Raw genomic sequence first — 19245 nt, 5'->3', positions numbered from 1 at the left:
GTTAAGTGGCGTCTCGCCCGTTCCACGTGGATAGCTACTGCGAGCAGTCTCCAAAGAGTCCCTAATCCTATTGGGATTACTACTCTCCGTCTCCCCGTCCTCATGATTGGCTTAGTCCACCAAGTGGCTGGAAACAACGGTGGCCGACGACTGCGAGAACCTGGAAGCCATCAAATCCCCCAATGTCATTCAAAAACAAACCAGTGAAATCCAACAACTCAAGGCAGCAATTAACCTTGCCCTGATCTCACAAATTTTGGTCTGCAACTCATAACCCTAGCCCCCAACCCTTGTTGGGGCGGCGGAAATGAATTCAAAAAAGATCGACGATTAATTCTCCGGTCGAGGCGCGAAGTTATACAAAGAGTGAGATGTGTGCGGTGAGGTTTTGGGATTAATCGATGAAGCCGGAGAACCAGTGGTGCTAGGAGACGGAGAGGAATACGACAGAGGAATCCAGTTCGAGAACCACCAAGGAAGCTTCTGGAGAACGGATGGGAGGGTGCTGTGTCGGCGGATTTAATCACGGACTGGACCGTTAATCTGGTAAGGGACTTGCCGTGGGAGAAAACCAATTGTTCTTCTTGGTCGTGGAAATATTGGCGTCGGTCTGAGCTGTCTTCGACGACCACTATTCTCCCTGGTGGCGGCGATGGAGTCTAGAATGAAAAGGGAAACAAACAATAGAACGAAACGATGACGTATCAGGTCTTAATTTCAAGGTCTGATGAAATTACACATATGACCTTAGAGTTAACAGACTTTAGACGGAGGAATTGACGGAGGACTAAATTAGGTAAAATTTGAATAGTTGAGGACTTAATTGGATTCAATCAATAGTTGAGGACTAATTTATGAATTATGCTATAGTCGAGGGACCATTTTGGGTATTTACTCTAATAGTAATAGTAATAGTAATAGTAATGATAATAATAATAATAATAATAATAATAATAGTAATAATAATAATAATAATAATAATCGTTTAATTTCCTTTTCCTTGTATAATTCAAAAATACCAATTCCTTGGATAATCTCAGTCCTAATAATATTGGGAATCAAAATGATTATGATCATCTATAAAACCCTAGCTGGGTTGTGTATCCAAAAGGCATTCATTCCATATATAGCTTTCAGCAAAAAGTATTCCAATTATATATATTCCCCGTCGACAAAAGATATAAGATGGCAGTATTGGGCAAAAGGATTCAGGATTTGATGAAGAACAAGTTTCAGAGGCACGGCGGCGCCGGAGTTCCGAAAGGGCACGTGATCGTGTACGTGGGCGAAGAGGAAAAAGAATACTACGTTTCATCCAAGGTTTGAGACGCTATGGAATCGCTTCGAGAGTGCGAGGAACAAAGCCTACAGTGCTTGCCGTATGTTTCGCCTCAACAATTCGAAATTTATCTCAACCATGCTAAGCTTGTCGTCAAGAAAAGAGTCAAACCTTATGTCCCTCAAGTTGGACTCATAGAAGACCCCAAGCCAAAACAAATTCCCAAGCATAAAGTATTCATGTACATATACTAAATCAACTACATTCCTTACCCTATAGAAGAGAAGATTGCATATTTCTTTCTGTTTTTTTTTTTTTTTGAGAAAAAAAAAACTCATGTGAAACTGGTTGGTTCTTATGAGTATTGTATTTTTTATTTTTATTTTATAATTTTTGAATCATGAAATATTACATTTTAATTTGGGGGTATATACTTTCTCATCAATTAAATTTGTGAGGAAATATTTTTAAGAAATGTATTTGATGGGAATAACTTTGAAACCAAAATTAATTTTGGTCTTATCTTGAAACATAAGAATTAGATTAACTAGAAAATTAATTAAGGGGTTTACTTTGTTTAAGTTTTCTTATGAATTAAATTATCTAGAAAATTAATTAAGATGTTTGGACAGATAGATTGAAAGAGATCGAAGATTGCATATTTCAAATTCTGATTTTTTTCGAATATCTTTATTTCTTGATTTTCTTTTGTGGAAAAAATATATGAGATGAGTTGGATTCGTTATAAGTATTATATTTTTCTTATACTTATTTAATCCATAAATATTTTTTTCAGGAAAAAAAACTATTAATCAAGTAAAATAAATGTCTTATACATGATGGTTCAAAAGTGACCATAAAACAAACTTACTTATTAGGCCCAGAGAAAATGCCCAAACTAGACAAATGAATAAATAAACCCCAAGCACAAAAAAGAGGCATAGACCTAAAAAAATGAAAACTAATACAATAAAGAAAGGTTCAAGCCAACCAAGGCCCAAACCTAAAGAATGAAATAATAAATGTAGAAATGCAAGTGCATAATAATCCTCTAATAAGCCTAAGTCTTTCAGTCTTTCAATCAGTACTCAAAAATTCGACAGCATAACGGCATAACTTAGACATATCAACCCTACAATGAACAACCAAACAAACCATATAACACATGACCCAAAAGAAAGAACATGGCATGTAGATTACCAAATGAGAGAGTGGCATAACCACCTTGAATACTGATAAAGAATAATTCCTCAATGTATTAAGTATACAATAATCTATGTGAGATATGAAGTAGAATGGGAGAATTTAGGCCAAACCACTCTTGTATTCATTGATCTTCAATAGAGAGAATAGAGAGCCTTTTTGGTTCTTAGGCATTTTTAGAGAGAAGTAGAGAGAGGATCAAAAGTCCCTTCACTTGAAGGGACTATACACCGAGAATACGTATAGATTACTAAGGGCCGTACACCCGGGGTATATTCCCTATCAAATACTATTGACTCTGTTGCTAATATCGCCTCCACTAAACCTCGAACCCATCTCTTTCCATGTGGGGTGCAATCGGGTGCCACTAGACCACAAGGTCTTTGGCAAATGAATAAAAGTACTAAATAGGAAACACGAAAGAAAGGCAGACACCCCCATAACTCCAACCCTCCCGAAACTCAAAAGGGGATCAACTACATCCTATTGGCAAGTAGCAAGCTGGTCAACAGATTTAACGAATCTTGCGCGCCCGACCACCGTTCAAACTCGGATTTAATGAATCCTGTCCGACCACCATTCAAACTCGTATTAGGATGCATCTTGTACCACTGACACATGCATTGTTGAGGCTAAGCTTGACATAAAGCCAAATCATCATTACCTCTAAAACAAACAACCAACAATACCAACTTTCTTTCTCAATTTCTCCTTTTTTTTTTTTTTTCTTTTTTACTTTTCCTTTTTTCTATGTTTTTTATTCTTTCCTTTTTTCATCTTTTTCATTTTCATTTTCCTTTAAAACAAAAACAAAAGGATGCAACGGAGTAGTAGCTAGCCAAATCAGATCAAGGTGGGTCCTCATCTTCAAAGACAACTGAAGGAACGTCATCATGATTCATGAACAATCAACACACGCACCTTCGGTGGCATATCAAAAAGAATATGAAAAATAAACTCCCCATCCTTACCTCCAACCCAATCCGCCAAAGTAGTCGCAAGAAGATTTCCATGGCGTCGACAAACCCGAACGGAAAAAGATAGAGGCACAAGAGCAAAGGAAACGAAGCATAGACATATAAGAATTTAAAGACCAAGGAATAGCAACTGACGTGTTAGCATATCCCACAAGCTCAGACAAAAATGACTCTAATATAAGACCAAATTAACATCTAAAGCCCTCAACTAGACACCATTCATGACAGCGAAAAAGAACCCTGAATATATCTGAAACCCATCAACCACTGACATGACCAAACCATGTATAAATATTACATTTTGATTTAAAACTATCACATTTTTTAAATATATCAAATCTTTTTTTATAAATATAAATATTACGGAGTACAATTATTCATAATAGATAACACTAAATTTATCGACATTCATGCGAGTTCAACAAAATAAAGGAAAAAGAAGCATATGCTATTAAAAAAATATTTTACAAAAAATCATAATGTAAATATGTAATAGCATCAGCAAGCACGATCATATTAAAGCCACAGATAACACTCTTAATTATTGCTTCTTTTATTCTTTATTACAACTTAATTTATTCTCGAACTCGCTTATGTTCCTCAAAACTTTACGGATAAGAATCTCCGTCATGCGAAGATAACTCTCATCTGTGAGATGAATGCCATCCCAATGCACATACTGTGCCGGGTTTGAACAGGCCGAAACGCCGTCAGATCCGCACGTTTTCGAGCCGTCAAAGTTATATTTCCCTCCGGTTCCGCAGCACGCTTTGAGTAACGATTCAATTCGTTGTTGAATCCGAGGTAAGATCCCCGCCGGAGAACGGACCGGAGAGCACCGTAGTAATCCCCGTAGACGAGCACAACGTCGCCGGAGAGCTCTCGGCTAAGTTTCGAGAGAGCTTTTTGGAGGTAGTTGTTGTGATAGGAAGAGAAATTGTTGAGGCTTTTTAGGCAGCCCAGTTGGTCGTAGGATTTCGGGTCGGAGCTTGGGAAGTTGGTTAGGTAAACGGGTAGGCACCCGAAAGGGGTAGGTAAACGGGTCAGCACAATGTACCTTATATTCATTGTCGATACAGTACCATAAATAAAACCTACATTTTTAATATTCTTAAAGTACATTATTTGTGTACGTAAAACATATTATTTGAATACTAAAAATACATTATTTTGTATGTTATCAAATAATATGCATTCAATACACAAACAATGTACTTTTAATATATTAAAAACGTTCATTGTATTAATGGTCCACACAATGCTATGGTTCACATAAAAATTTTCCCTAATATAATAATAATAATAACCGTTTAATTTCCTTTTCCTTGTATAATTCAAAAATACTAATTCCTTGGAGATTAATCTCAGTCCTGATAATATTGGGAATCAAAAAGATTATGATCATCTATAAAACCCTAGCTGGCTTGTGTATCCAAAAGGCATTCCATATATAGCTTTCAGCAAAAAGTATTCAATTCCAATTATATTCTCCGTCGACAAAAGATATAAGATGGCAGTATTGGGCAAAAGGATTCAGGATTTGATGAAGAACAAGTTTCAGAGGCACGGCGGCGCCGGAGTTCCGAAACGGCACGTGATCGTGTACGTGGGCGAAGAGGAAAAAGAATACTACGTTTCATCCAAGGTTTGGGACGCTATGGAATCGCTTCGAGAGTGCGAGGAACAAAGCCTACGGTGCTTGCCGTATGTTTCGCCTCAACAATTCAAAATTTATCTCAACCATGCTAAGCTTGCCGTCAAGAAAAGAGTCAAACCTTATGTCCCTCAAGTTGGACTCATAGAAGACCCCAAGCCAAAAAAAATTCCCAAGCATAAAGTATTCATGTACATATACTAAATCAACTACATTCCTTACCCTATAGAAGAGAAGATTGCATATTTCTTTCTGGTTTTTTTTTTTTTTTTTGAATAAAAAAACTCATGTGAAACTGGTTGGTTCTTATGAGTATTGTATTTTTTATTTTTATTTTGTAATTTTTGAATCATGAAATATTACATTTTGATTTGGGGTATATACTTTCTCATCAATTAAATTTGTGAGGAAATATTTTTAAGAAATGTATTTGATGGGAATAACTTTGAAACCAAAATTAATTTTGGTCTTATCTTGAAACATAAGAATTAGATTAACTAGAAAATTAATTAAGGTGTTTACTTTGTTTAAGTTTTCTTGTGAATTAAATTATCTAGAAAATTAATTAAGATGTTTGGACCGATAGATTGAAAGAGAAGATTGCATATTTCAAATTCTGATTTTGTTTCTTGATTTTCTTTTGTGGAAAGAAATATATGAGATGAGTTGGATTCCTTATAAGTATTATATTTTTCTTATACTTATTTAATCCATTAATATTTTTTCCTGGAAAAAAATCTTTATTAATCAAGTAAAATAAATGTCTTATAAATGATGGTTCAAAATTGACCATAAAACAAACTTAGGCCTAGAGAAGATGTCCAAACTAGACAAATGAATAAATAAATAAATAAAAGAATGAACCCCAAGCCCAAAAAAGAGGCATAGACCTAAAAAAAAATGGAAACTAATAAAATAAATAAAGGCTCAAGCCAACCAAGGCCCAAACCTAAAGAATGAAATATTTGAAATAATAAATGCAGAAATGCAGGTGCATAATCTTCTAATAAGCCCAAGTCTTTTAGTCAATACTCGAAAATTCGACAGCAAAACTTGGACATATCAACCCTGATAGGAACAATCAAACAGACCATATAACACATAAGACACACAGGCTGCCATAAAGAAAGTAAAGGAAACAAGCTCCCATCGAAAGTTGACACAAAACCAAATAACAATCAACGAATAAGATGGCATATAGGCCCAAAAGAACATGGCATGCATGTAGATTACCAAATGAGAGTGACATATCCAACAACAACTTGGACCCTACTTAAAGTAGCTACTATTGGCCAGCAGCAAGCCTGGTAAGACCAACAGATTTGATGAATTCTACCCGGTCACCATTCAGCCGGGTCACGATGCCACTTCTTACTGCAAGCACCTACCTGAGGCATGACATGCTCAAAGAAAAACCCACTAAGGCCAGGGCCAAATCAAGAAAGCACCTAGATCATACATACCTTAGAAGGCCAAAAGGAAATGAATAGAAACATGCAAATAAGAAAAAAACCAAACTTGACATAAAGCCAAGCCATCATTACCTCCAAAACAAACAACCAACAATACCAATTCTCTTTTTCATTTTCTCTTTTTTCTTTTCCTTTTTTCCTTTGTTTCTTTTCCTTTTTCTATGCTTTTTTTTTAAATACCTTTTTTCATCTTTTTCATTTTCATTTTCCTTTTTTTTTTTTTTGCAAAAATAAAAGGCTGCAACATAGTAGCAGCTAATCAAATCAGATCAAGGTGAGTCCTCATCTTCAAAGACAACCGAAGGAATGTCGTCATGATTCATGAACAAACAATGCAGCACCCTCAAAGGCATATCAAAAAGGCTATGAAAAATAAACTTCCCATCCTTACACCCAACCCAATCCGCCAAAGCAGTTGCAGGAAGATTTAATTTTCCTTAGGCTGACAAACCCGAACGAAAACAAAAGCACAAGAGCAAAGGAAACTGAGCCTATCTAGACACATTAGAATCTAGAGACCAAGGAATATATAGCAACTAACGTGCCAACATACATATCCCTCAAACTCAGACAATAATGACTCTAAGACCAAACATCTAAAGCCCTCAGCTAGGCACCATTCAAGATAGCGAAACAGAATCCAGAATATATCCTGAAACCCATCAACTGCCAACATGACCAAGCCATAAATATTATGTTTTGATTTAAAAATATTACATTTTTTAAAATATCACAATTTTTTTTCATAAATATAAATATTACGAACTACAATTTTTCATAATACATAACATAAATTTATCAATATTCACGCGAGTTCAATGAAATAAAGGAAAGAGAAGCATATGCTATTAAAAAAATTATTTTACAAAAAATCATAATGTAAATATGTGATAGCACCAGCACGCATGATCAAATTAAAGCCACAGATAACACTCTTAATTATTGCTCCTTTTATTCTTTATTACAACTTAATTTATTCTCAAACTCGCTTAACTATTCTGTTAAGCCTGGATTCCGACAAACTTTATTCCTTGAGATTCACGAACACTTGATGTTCCTCAAAACTTTACGGATAAGAATCTCCGTCATGCGAAGATAACTCTTATCTGTGAGATGAATGCCATCCCAGTGCACATACTGTTCCGGGTTTGAACAGGCCGAAACGTCGTCAGATCCGCACGTTTTTGAGCCGTCAAAGTTATATTTCCCTCCGGTTCCGCAGCACGCTTTGAGTAACGATTCGTTGTTGAATCCGAGGTAAGATCCCCGCCGGAGAACCGACCGGAGAGCACCGTAGTAATCCCCGTAGACGAGCACAACGTCGCCGGAGAGCTCTCGGCTAAGTTTCGAGAGAGCTTTTTGGAGATAGTTGTTGTGATAGGAAGAGAAAGCGTTGAGGCTTTTTAGGCAGCCCAGTTGGTCGTAGGATTTCGGGGAGGCATAGCTCACTTTATTGAGGAAATGAAATGCATGGACAAAAATGTCGAGGAATGGAGTAGTGGACAAGAATATCAACAAACCAATGCATACTTTTCAAAAAAGAAATAAACAAATCAATGCACAGCTGATGTTTTCACTTTTCACGTATGTATGTACTGTGGCTTCTATTACATGTGGCGTATCACGTATGTATGTATTCAAATGGATGCAGGCGTATCACGTGTGTATGTACTATGGCATATATAATAGTTTTTAATTTTATAATTTATATAAGCTGGCATAGGTACTGTGGCAGTGTGGCATATATTCCAGTAAATGTGTGATTTTTTTTGGAGAAATAGTAAAAACCAATTGTAATCAAAATTGAATTCATAGCCAGTGAATTAAAAAAAATGCAACAAATTTTCAAAAAAAAAAAAAAAACGCAACATTGAAATCAACATGAAAATTCTGACAACATTGAAACAAAAATGCAACATTGAAAAAAAAAACGCAACATTTTCCTGACAATTTCTTCAACGACGACAACGTTTTCCATAGTCCATTTCATTTTGAAACCTACTTCTTTGTTGTTGTCCTCTGTGATTTTTGCGGCGCGCATTTGAGGGTGGTAGGATAATTACCCCACTATTCTGATGATGTTCTTCGGTTGGCACAGGATAGAGGTCACCTGCATAACACATTCTATAATAGTCTAAAGTAAATACTGCAGGCACAAATGAGTCTGGAATATTTCTCCTGAAATGACATGCCGCTATTACATGCGTGCAAGGCAAGCCGTCTACCGCCCATTCACCACATGTGCATGTCTTCTGCTCCAAATTAAGTTCATGAAATGTTACATTGGGTCGAGAAATGCAGGGTCTATCAACAGCAACCTCGTAAAGACCAATTTGGTGATTATATGGCTTAACAGTGGCAGTATGCTTGAATTGTTCCCTCGCTGACATCTCTTTAGAAATATTCTTCGGCCAACGCAAGCCAGCTTGTAGCATTAACTCCCCTGCAGTGCGCCTATTAAAAAACATAGCAACTAACTTGTTGAACGTTAGCCGAGCTATAGCCGTTACAGGCAACATTCGACAACCTTTTAACGTATTGTTGAAGGATTCTGAGCTATTGGTAGTCATAATGCCAAACCTATAACCACCGTCGTAGGACAATGCCCATGATTGCTTCGGGATTTCGGACAAGTATTGGTATGCTTGGGGCCATTGGTCCTCTATAGCATTCATTGCCTTCTGGTAATCAGATCTTGTTACTGCAGCACCCGCTTCCCAGATTAGTGATTTGAGCCTCTTGTTTCTGAACTTCGTCATTACATTACTACGGAGATGTCGTAGGCAGTATCGACGGTGCACACGTGACGGGTGTAGTTGTGGCAACACATTAAATGCGACATCAATGCCTGGGTGCCTATCTGAAATTATGCATATGGACTCATGGTTTGGAAATACATGTGTTGCTAGTAGTTGCAAAAACCAAGTCCAGCTGTTGCCGTTCTCAGAATCCACTATTGAGTATGCCAATGGAAAAATTTCTTTGTTTCCATTCATACTCACAGCCAACAATAAATGCCCTTTGTATTTACCATATAGATGCGTACCATCTATAGTAATTACAGGAAGGCAATAACGAAAACCATCAATAGCTGCCTTCAAAGCCCAAAATGCATATTGGAACTCACAATAATTAGGACCCCTACTTGACCTTGTCGTTTGAAAGTCAATAACTGAGCCTGGATTTGCTATCAATAGTGATTGCAAATATTTAGGCAAGTCATCATATGACTTATCCCATTCACCGTAAATCTTTTGTATCGCTATTTGTCGGGCATACCAAGCTTTCTTGTACAACACAGTGATCCCATATTTCTCTTTCACATCTACTTGGATATTCTTGACCTTATACCCAGGATCAACAACTAATTTTTCTATGAGTAAATCACTTATGAATTTACTTGTACAATTGCGATCATCGCCACCGTGTCTATAATCCACCCTACAAGTGTGATTAGGATTCAATTTTTTAATGATCCACTCAGTGCTCGTGCCACGCATTTTACTTGCTGACAATGACCACAAACATGGTTGCTCACCACTAGTCCTGTGCAAACATATTGCTTTCCAACATTGGCGGTCCTTGAATGCTGATTTGAATTGCTTCCGTTCTACTATATTGTGCAAAGACACAACTTTTTTCAATTCCTCATACCCATCAAATACCATGCCAACTTGTAAAACATTTTTTGTTGAACTATACAAAGGCGTAAAGTCATCATCATGCTCTTTGTACCCTTGTCCAAATGAGAAGTTAGTATGATAATATGGAATATCGGCATCAGGAATGTGAGCTTTACCTCTTCGCAATAACACTTGTTGAGAGAGACTTCCGTCTTCACCATTTGAGTGATCAGAAGTCGGTTCTACAAATATTATAGCTCGAACTCCCACTCCCACCTTCCGAAAATTGTGTCAACCCTGTTAATAAGCCCATGAAGCTTGAATTCGTTGTTGCTGTAACATATACATGTAATTCCCCTAAACGTGACGTCTGGTTTACAAAATAAAGCCATGAGTCATCACTAACAATAGGGTATTGCTTGTGGAATAAACCTTGTTGTTCTGTGTAAACTAACAATCTAGCAGTTAACTCTAATATTGTGCTAGGAGATTCCCCCATTGCATTGCGTATAACGAGAATCACATCAGAAAATGAGGAATAACGATATACGTACACCAATCTCTGCGGAGGTATTGTGTAACCAATTTGACATCTGGTTTCACTATCAATTACCTCGCCACCCCAATATACTGAAACAATAACATAGTCTGCAGCATCTACATTGCAAAATATTAATGTGGTAAGTAGTATAGATACATTATTAGGATTTATATAAAAGTAATTTACAGAAATTTGCACATACCCGTCATATTCTGCAAGCTCTTGAAGAAGAAGTTGGATTCAATATTCGATTGAGTAAGTTTAGTAATTGAATGGTTTGGAGATTTGAATAGGTTTAGTGGTTGAGGAATTGAATTTGTTACTGTATGGTATAAATGCAGAGTTGTGTAAGTTTAAATGCGTTGTTGTATGACTTGATGTGTTGTTATTACATAAAAAGGAATATATTCCAATACATTTCAGAGTAAGCATATGCAGATAAAGCTTCGTGAATATATTCTCTTTTCCAAACACTTGACTACAAGCTCAAATATTTGTTTTCCCTGAGGATGGGTCTGGCTTTCAAGTTTCAATGCGTTAACATTGTTTTTTTTTTCAAATATACATATATTTTAAAATTAATAAATACTAAATCTAAAAAAAAAAATAATCAATATCGATGAAGTCTTCTTTCTTTCTAAAAATTAGTCCAAAGCCTTCACTCTTTGATGCAGTCTTTTAGGCCATTCCAATTTCCAAGCACTAGTTATACAAAAAAGATTCCAAACACTCAGCCACGTCACATGGCCACATGAGATGTTTTATTTTAAGTTGGGTATGTACTATACAGTATATGGTGATAAATGTATATATACAATGGTATACGACAGCCGCAATACATCAGAAGAGAGAGAAAATGTATGTAAACATTTAATAATTTTTTATGCAAATATTGATATTCTTGTCCAAGTTTCTAAACGTCCATGTTTTTGTCCATTGCATTCCATTTCTCGGCATTTGAAAAAATGACCCGGATTTCGGGTCGGAGCTTGGGAAGTTGGTTAGGTAAACGGGCAAGCACCCGAAAGGCAAGGTACCCGGAACCACGACCCGTTTAGCTCCGTGTTTAACGATGCGTTTAATGCCGTTAATAACGGCGTCAACGGTGTACGGAACATAAGTCTTGGTCTCCTCGAGGGATTTCCCTTTAGAAAGGGCGTTGTAATAGTCGTTGCCGCCAAATTCCCCAAATATGAAAAGGGCATTTTGGACCTTTTCCGCACATTTGCCACCGCCGCCGCCGCATGTGGCGTTGAGGTGCGCATGGAACCACCGGAGTTGAGCGCTGATCGGAGTGTTGAACGACGGCATGCTAATGTTTCTCTCGGCGAAGAAAGAATTATCCAGCGCCGTGCCGCCGGCGACAGCAAAATTGGCGCCATGGGCGAATGAACCGTTGACGTCGAGGTAAGCGTCGACGAAGGGAAGTTTAAGAGCGGCGGCGACGTAGTCCACAATAAGGCGGCCGTCGCTAAAGCGGCCGGTGGGCTTACCGAAGTAGGTCTGCCCGTAAGGGTGGCGGTCGGCGTGGAAACTCATGGTGGCGCCGGGAATGCGGAATAAGTTTCCGGTGTCGGCGAGGGAATCGCCGAACTGATAAATAGATTTGAAAGAGCATTTAGTTAAGGGGTTTGCAGTAGCGTAAGAGAAAGGGAAGAGGAAAAGAGCTATTAAAAGGAAGAGAGAATCCATTGCTAGGCCGAGCAATATGAATGAATGTGTTGAATGGTGAAGATATGGTCACTTAATTATATACTAATTGAAACTAACTACTGTGTAGGGTAATGGTACTCCGATACCATTTCAAATTAATTAGTGGTCATATGAGTGTCTTTAACAAAATATAGGAATTAAAAATTATTGTATAGCTTGCAAGCTTTTGTTTTGTTTCTTTAATCATAATGGTATGTGAATCACGTGGGGAGCTTTAATTTGAAGGCATTACTATATGTCTATATATACAAACATATACATCATTATGGGTGGGGTGTTGATGGGGTGACAAATTAAACTAGTTATATATATATATATATATATCATAATCGTATGAGAATCAGGTGAAAACATGTGGCAAATTCAAATCATTGATCTGTAAAATTTGATGGATGAAGAATCAAGTAAAAAATGAACGGATCATTTTCATAAATATATATTACAAATTTTTAAAATGCGTATGGTCATTTTCATAAATATTTTGTTTAATTTCAATCTTTAGATTTACTAAATTAAAAGTTTGAATTTTCCCATAAGTTTTTACATGAGGCATGGTTTTCACCTGATTATAGACATATATTATGTATTCCACATGGCATGAATAATTCAGACAAGGAGAACCCTACATAATCATGGGATTCAAGAAGAATAACAAAGAATGATTCGAATTTGCTTATAACGTACGTACCTTGAGTTGTTTATTCAACTACATCATTCTTGAATCCAAGATTATTTAGGGTTTTTCCTTGTCTGAATTCGAATCAGAGATGGAAGAAAGATCAGAGGAGAAGCACATGGTTTTTCGCGCTATATCTTAGGGTGTGTTTGCTTGACAGGTTTAGCTATTATGAATGAGTATCAAACTCATTGTTATTATTTGGTTAACAGGTTTTTAGAGCATTACTATGGGTTTTGATTACCCCATGAATTGCAAAACTCATTTCGTATTAAAAGTAGCCAATTTATAATCACTAATAAAATATGAAAAACAACTATAGTCACATGAAAAACAATTACGATATTTCTTGTCACTTTTCTTTTTTTAAACAAGAAAGTTAGTCAGCAAAGTGAAAAGAATCAAATAGACTCCTATATTTTACTCGAAAAGTCAATTAAACACTTAAACTTTTAAAAGTTACAATTAAACTTATTAACATATTATTTTGATGCGTTAAAGCCCAAAGATCGGTTACTGACTTGTAATAGCAAGTCACCAGAGTTTCAGTCCCCTTCGAACCACTTCGGTGACCACCTGACCAAACTCCGGCAATAGAGCTCCAGAAGCCAAAATCCACCTTTAAAATATGAATTGTGCAATAACTCCATAATGGATCCTAAACAAATTCTTCGCTTCCTGCTCTGCCGGAGAGGGCAACCAAATATGGTCGCCTTTTCAGGCAGTGTCATCGGAGCAGAAGGCAATCATTTTGATCGCATTCTTAGGCAAGGTCGTCGGAGTGGTTGGAGGATGATCGGAACCCTAGTGTCACTAACTGATTTTTGGACTTCAATGCACCAAAATAACATGTTAACGAGTTTAATTGTAACTTTTAAAAGTATAATAGTATAATTGATTTTTTGAGTAAAGTTTAGGTTTGTATTTGACTATTTTCCACTTCAAATTATAAAAGCAGCCACTTAGGTATGGAAAAGGTGTTTGAATTCCCCCATCAACCCATTTGACGTGAAACTTTTTGTTACTATTTTTTTTAATAAAAAAGGCCAAGTTTAAAAAATTACAAAGTTATTTTCATCAAATACATTTCTTAAAAATATTTTCTCATAAATTTAATTGATGAGAAAGTATAAACCTCCTAGATCAAAATGTAATATTTAATGATTCAAAAATTACAAAACAAAAACAAAAGCTATAATACTCATAAGAACCAACCAGTTTCACATGAGTTTTTTTTTTTTTTTTTTTTTCTCAAAAGAAAATCAAAAACAAAAGAAAAAAAAAAGAAAAAAGAAATATGCAATCTTCTCTTCTATAGGGGGTAAGGAATGTAGTTGATTTAGTATATGTACATGAATACTTTATGCTTGGGAATTTGTTTTGGCTTGGGGTCTTCTATGAGTCCAACTTGAGGGACATAAGGTTTGACTCTTTTCTTGACGACAAGCTTAGCATGGTTGAGATAAATTTCGAATTGTTGAGGCGAAACATACGGCAAGCACTGTAGGCTTTGTTCCTCGCACTCTCGAAGCGATTCCATAGCGTCCCAAACCTTGGATGAAACATAGTATTCTTTTTCCTCTTCGCCCACGTACACGATCACGTGCCCTTTCGGAACTCCGGCGCCGCCGTGCCTCTGAAACTTGTTATTCATCAAATCCTGAATCCTTTTGCCCAATACTGCCATCTTATATCTTTTGTCGACGGAGAATATATATAATTGGAATACTTTTTGCTGAAAGCTATATATGGAATGAATGCCTTTTGGATACACAAGCCAGCTAGGGTTTTATAGATGATCATAATCTTTTTGATTCCCAATATTATCAGGACTGAGATTATATTCTCCAAGGAATTTGTATTTTTAATTATATACAAGGAAAATGAAATTAAACGTTTATTATTATTATTATTATTATATTAGGGAAAATTTTTATGTGAACCATAGCGTTGTGTGGACCATTAATTAATAAAATGAACATTTTTAATATATTAAAAATACATTGTTTGTGTATTGAATGCACATTATTTGATAACATACAAAATAATGTATTTTTAGTATTCAAATAATATACTTTACGTACACAAATAATATATTTTTAGTAAAATGTCCTTTACCTGAGTCATACTTGCCAACTCCATATATAATTTTAGTATTCTCATCAACTAATGCCCAAAAATCCACTCCCATCTTACTATAAAAGTCTCTAATGGACATTCGATTTTATAATTTAGGAAATAGAAGATTAGAAGAAATCAAACTTGTATTTGGCTACATCTACCTTACTACCTATACTAGATGCAACCCAAACGATAACTTAAAAGACAAAAAGTGAGCTTAACCAATAATTAGGAACAAATTATACAATTATCATATAATTTAGTGAGGAAAAGTTTAATTTCCGCTTAAATAAATAAACAACAAAACAAAAAAAAAAAAGAAAAAGAAAAAGAAAAAGAAAATTGTAATTTATGCACCTTCATAATACACCAATTATCAATGTAACTCCTGAATTATTAGAAGTGTAAATGATGCCTCTCAATTTTTAAAACGATACATGTATTGTTCCTTTTGTCACGGACCTGGGGTTTAAAATGATGTCGTTTTAAAACGGATCTTAAGGACAATACATGTACCTTACATCATCATTTCTTTATGTGATAATAATTTTACATTATATATATTGTTATAACTTATTACATAACTTGAATTAAATAAGGTTATATAAACACGGACGGATCTACAATGTGGGTAGCTGCCTTCCCTCACCCCTCCTTACATTGAAAAACGACGAATAAAACTAGAAATGATGTGTAGGTATTTGTATTTCAACTCAATTGATTACAATGGTGAAGTTTGTGAACAATGACTTGAGATCAAGTCTCATAACAACAATGTGGGAACCAAGTAACCAACCTCTCAAAGTGTTTCAACTTTTTATGAACAACAATAAGAAAGTAAAACGTACAAGTTATTAATGCAATTGATTACGCCAACATAATTTTTATTTTTCTTACTCCGTATAACTGTAAGTCTCTAACGTTATTGACTTTTAATACATTTATTTAGTAGATTTAGTAGATATAAATTAAATATCCCTCATCCAACATCCAGTTCATTCTTTTTATTGTCAGGGGCATACACGTACAACGTAACCAATTTAAAGTTACACTGACCAAACTTTATTCTCAGCAAAAAAAAAAAGAGAGAAAGTACGTAAATATAAAAATACCGGATTATTTGCACTTACGCATAAACTAACTAACATAGATATATAGGATTTGGTTTCGATTATTGTTGATTATTATATCTTCAACAACAACATCCATGGAGCCACGTACACCGCTTGATCAGATCATCATGCAACATTCTACCTTCAAGCGCACGTAATCTTCCTTAACACTTGATCAATCAGTATCTCCGACATACGATGATTGGTTTCATCGGTGGGATGAAAGCCGTCCCAGTTTACGGACCGGGCCGGGTTCGAGCAAACCGGAACGTTACCCGAACCGCACATTTTCTTTGCGTCGAAGTTATAAACTCCGCCGGTTCCGCAGCAGGCTTTCAGTAACGACCCGCTGTCGAACCCGAGAGAGGACGCTTGCCGGAGAACTGACCGGAAAGCGCCGTAGTAATCGCCGTAGACTACGACGGCGTCACTGGGGAGTTCTTTGCTCAGTAGTGAAAGAGCTTTCTTCAAGTAGGTGTTGTGGTACGAGGAGAGATCGTTGAGGCTTTTCAGGCAACCCAAATCGTCGTAGGCTTTCGGGTCGGAGCTCCGGAAAGCGGTGAGGTAAACGGGCAGGCACCCGAATGGGATGGTACCCGGGACAATGACCCGTTTCGCGCCGGATTTAACGATGTCCCTGACGCCATTAATAACGGCGTCGACGGCGTAGGGGACGTAGGCTCTCGTGTCGTGGACGGATTTACGCTGGGCAAGCGCGTTGTAATAGTCGTCGTGGCCGAATTCCCCGAAAATGAAAAGGGCATTTTTGACCTTTCCCGCGCAGGCCGAGGACGTGTGGCACGTGGCGTTCAGGTGCGCGTGGTACCATTTAAGTTGCGCGCTCATCGGAACGTTATACGCCGGCGCGTTAATGTGTCTCTGGGAAAAAAAACTATTGTCGAGCGCCGTGGCTCCGGCGACGGCGAAGTTAACGCCGTGAACAAAAGAAGCCGAGTTGTCAAGGTAAGGAGCGATGAACGGAAGTTTAAGAGCGAATGCTATGTAGTCGACAATGAGACGGCCGTCGGAGAAACGGCCGGTGGGTTTCCGGAAGTAGGTCCGGCCATAGGGGTGGCGGTCGGCGTGGAAACTGGTGGAGACGCCGGAAATGCGGAGAAAGTTTCCGGTGTCGGCGAAGGAATCGCCGAACTGGTAAATGGATTTGAAAGGGCATAGAGAAGGGGTGTTTTTGATGGTGGTTGTGTTTATATTAGCATAGGCAAAAGGCAAGAGAAGGAGACATGCTACAAAGAGGAAAGAAGAAGAAGCCATTGTATGTTGCAGGGAGGGAGAGCTTGATGTAGAGAGTCTTTGAGTTGAGGCCTTGAGGGTTGGTATGTATATATAGCATGCATGCATATATGATCTATATCGATCGGGAAGATGATATAAGATGACAAATATATAGGTGGATGGACCACATTAAATGAGAATCACTATTTTTATAAGAATATGCAATTGCACAATAAAACATTACAAGTTCACTATTCTAAAATTACATACAATGCACAAGTATGAATTAGAAGGTGTATGCACAACCATAATTATTACAAAAAATGTGTGTTTTCAAAATGTTTAATTTTACAATGAAATTGATATAACAAATATTCAGCTGATTGTACAATAGGTTTTGAAATTCTTATCGGGCAGCTTCAATGTAGTATTTGGAGTGTAGGATATTCGGAAGTGTTCGAGGATGAGTCCAAAGTCCTCCACTAGCAATTAATAGTAGGCCTTTTATAGGCGAGGCTGTCGGACGAACATGTCGGGTTACCAGCATATCTTGCACGTGTTGGATGCCAATTGGGTGGTTATAACGACTGTGCCAAGTGTCTAATGAGGGCTGGATCGGAAAAGGTAATGGGCAGTGACGAGACATGATATGATTGATCCTTTCACTCGGGAGTTCCTTTGAGGCAGGTTACGGGAAAAAGAGGCTCGACAACTGTCGGATCAAAAGGTTTCCTGGTCAAGTCTGATCGGAAGTAGGGTCGGGGAGTCTGATGGAGAGGTAAGGTACGTAAGTAATGGTCTACGTAATGGTTAGAGATGGTCGGATTACATCAGGATGATAGAGATACGTTTATGGTACTAGTATGTTCCTTATTAGAAATATTAAAAGATGTACAATAACCAGTTTGCATATTAGAGGTGGTTCTCATTTTTTTGAGTACAATTGACTCTGTGTCTTCGGTACAATGTAGTGTAGGTTGTACATATATTCTTAACTTAGGGTCGAACCTCTGAGCTCACAGCCACTACTATGCCACTTGACCACAATGCTAGTTCTTTGCTATGTGGTTCTTTTTGATCTATCGCATACACGTATATGAATCTATGAGAAGAGTGTGTAAGCATTGACACTGCACCAAAACCAGGCGTTTGATTGAGAACACCACGTGGTAACCTGAGACGATATGATGATGATTCTTCTACACCGTTCAATTCGTTTTAGCGTGAATGGCTGCTTCGAGACGGCATCTGTTGGTGTTTTTCTTTCATGCTCTGATCAATGTATGTATGTGTTTGTGTGTGTAATTTTGTATTTCACATATATATATATATATTCCGGGGTTTGGAAAGAAGACATAGATGTTTAAAGATATAGAATAAAGAATATATGCAACTCGTGAACATGATTTGGACATACATGCATATATATTATATATATGTGTGAATATGGAAAACCAAACTTATCCTCCTAGACTTACAATGTCTTTTTCTCAAGTGATATGATAATGCTGCAGGTTTTCAGCTGCTTCCACAGAACAGATGGTGAAGGAAAGGAGGAGGTGGAAAGTGGAAACAACCCAATTCTAACAACAACAGAAAACAACAACAATAATTATTACTAAGGTTGTTGGATACACTTTA

The 19245-nt window shown here is 37.0% G+C and overlaps 2 protein-coding genes across 2 annotated transcripts; both read right to left on the bottom strand.

Moving 5' to 3' along the window:
• Positions 1–7400: 7400 nt before the first annotated feature.
• On the bottom strand, positions 7401–12496 carry LOC116019463 (acetylajmalan esterase-like). Its single transcript, XM_031259673.1, has 2 exons — positions 11726–12496; positions 7401–8014 (listed from the first exon to the last, which is right to left on the bottom strand). The coding sequence occupies exons 1-2, from the start codon at positions 12439–12441 to the stop codon at positions 7624–7626; spliced, it is 1107 nt and encodes a 368-aa protein (XP_031115533.1). The 5' UTR covers positions 12442–12496; the 3' UTR covers positions 7401–7623.
• Positions 12497–16241: 3745 nt separating this feature from the next.
• On the bottom strand, positions 16242–17643 carry LOC116020493 (acetylajmalan esterase-like). The gene has a single exon (XM_031260965.1). The coding sequence runs from the start codon at positions 17641–17643 to the stop codon at positions 16516–16518; it is 1128 nt and encodes a 375-aa protein (XP_031116825.1). The 3' UTR covers positions 16242–16515.
• Between the last annotated feature and the right edge of the window lie 1602 nt (positions 17644–19245).

Source organism: Ipomoea triloba, chromosome 5, assembly GCF_003576645.1.
Source record: "Ipomoea triloba cultivar NCNSP0323 chromosome 5, ASM357664v1".
Lineage (NCBI taxonomy): Eukaryota > Viridiplantae > Streptophyta > Magnoliopsida > Solanales > Convolvulaceae > Ipomoea > Ipomoea triloba.
The sequence above is the reverse complement of the archived record's forward strand: the minus strand, read 5'-3'. Positions and strand labels throughout refer to the sequence as shown.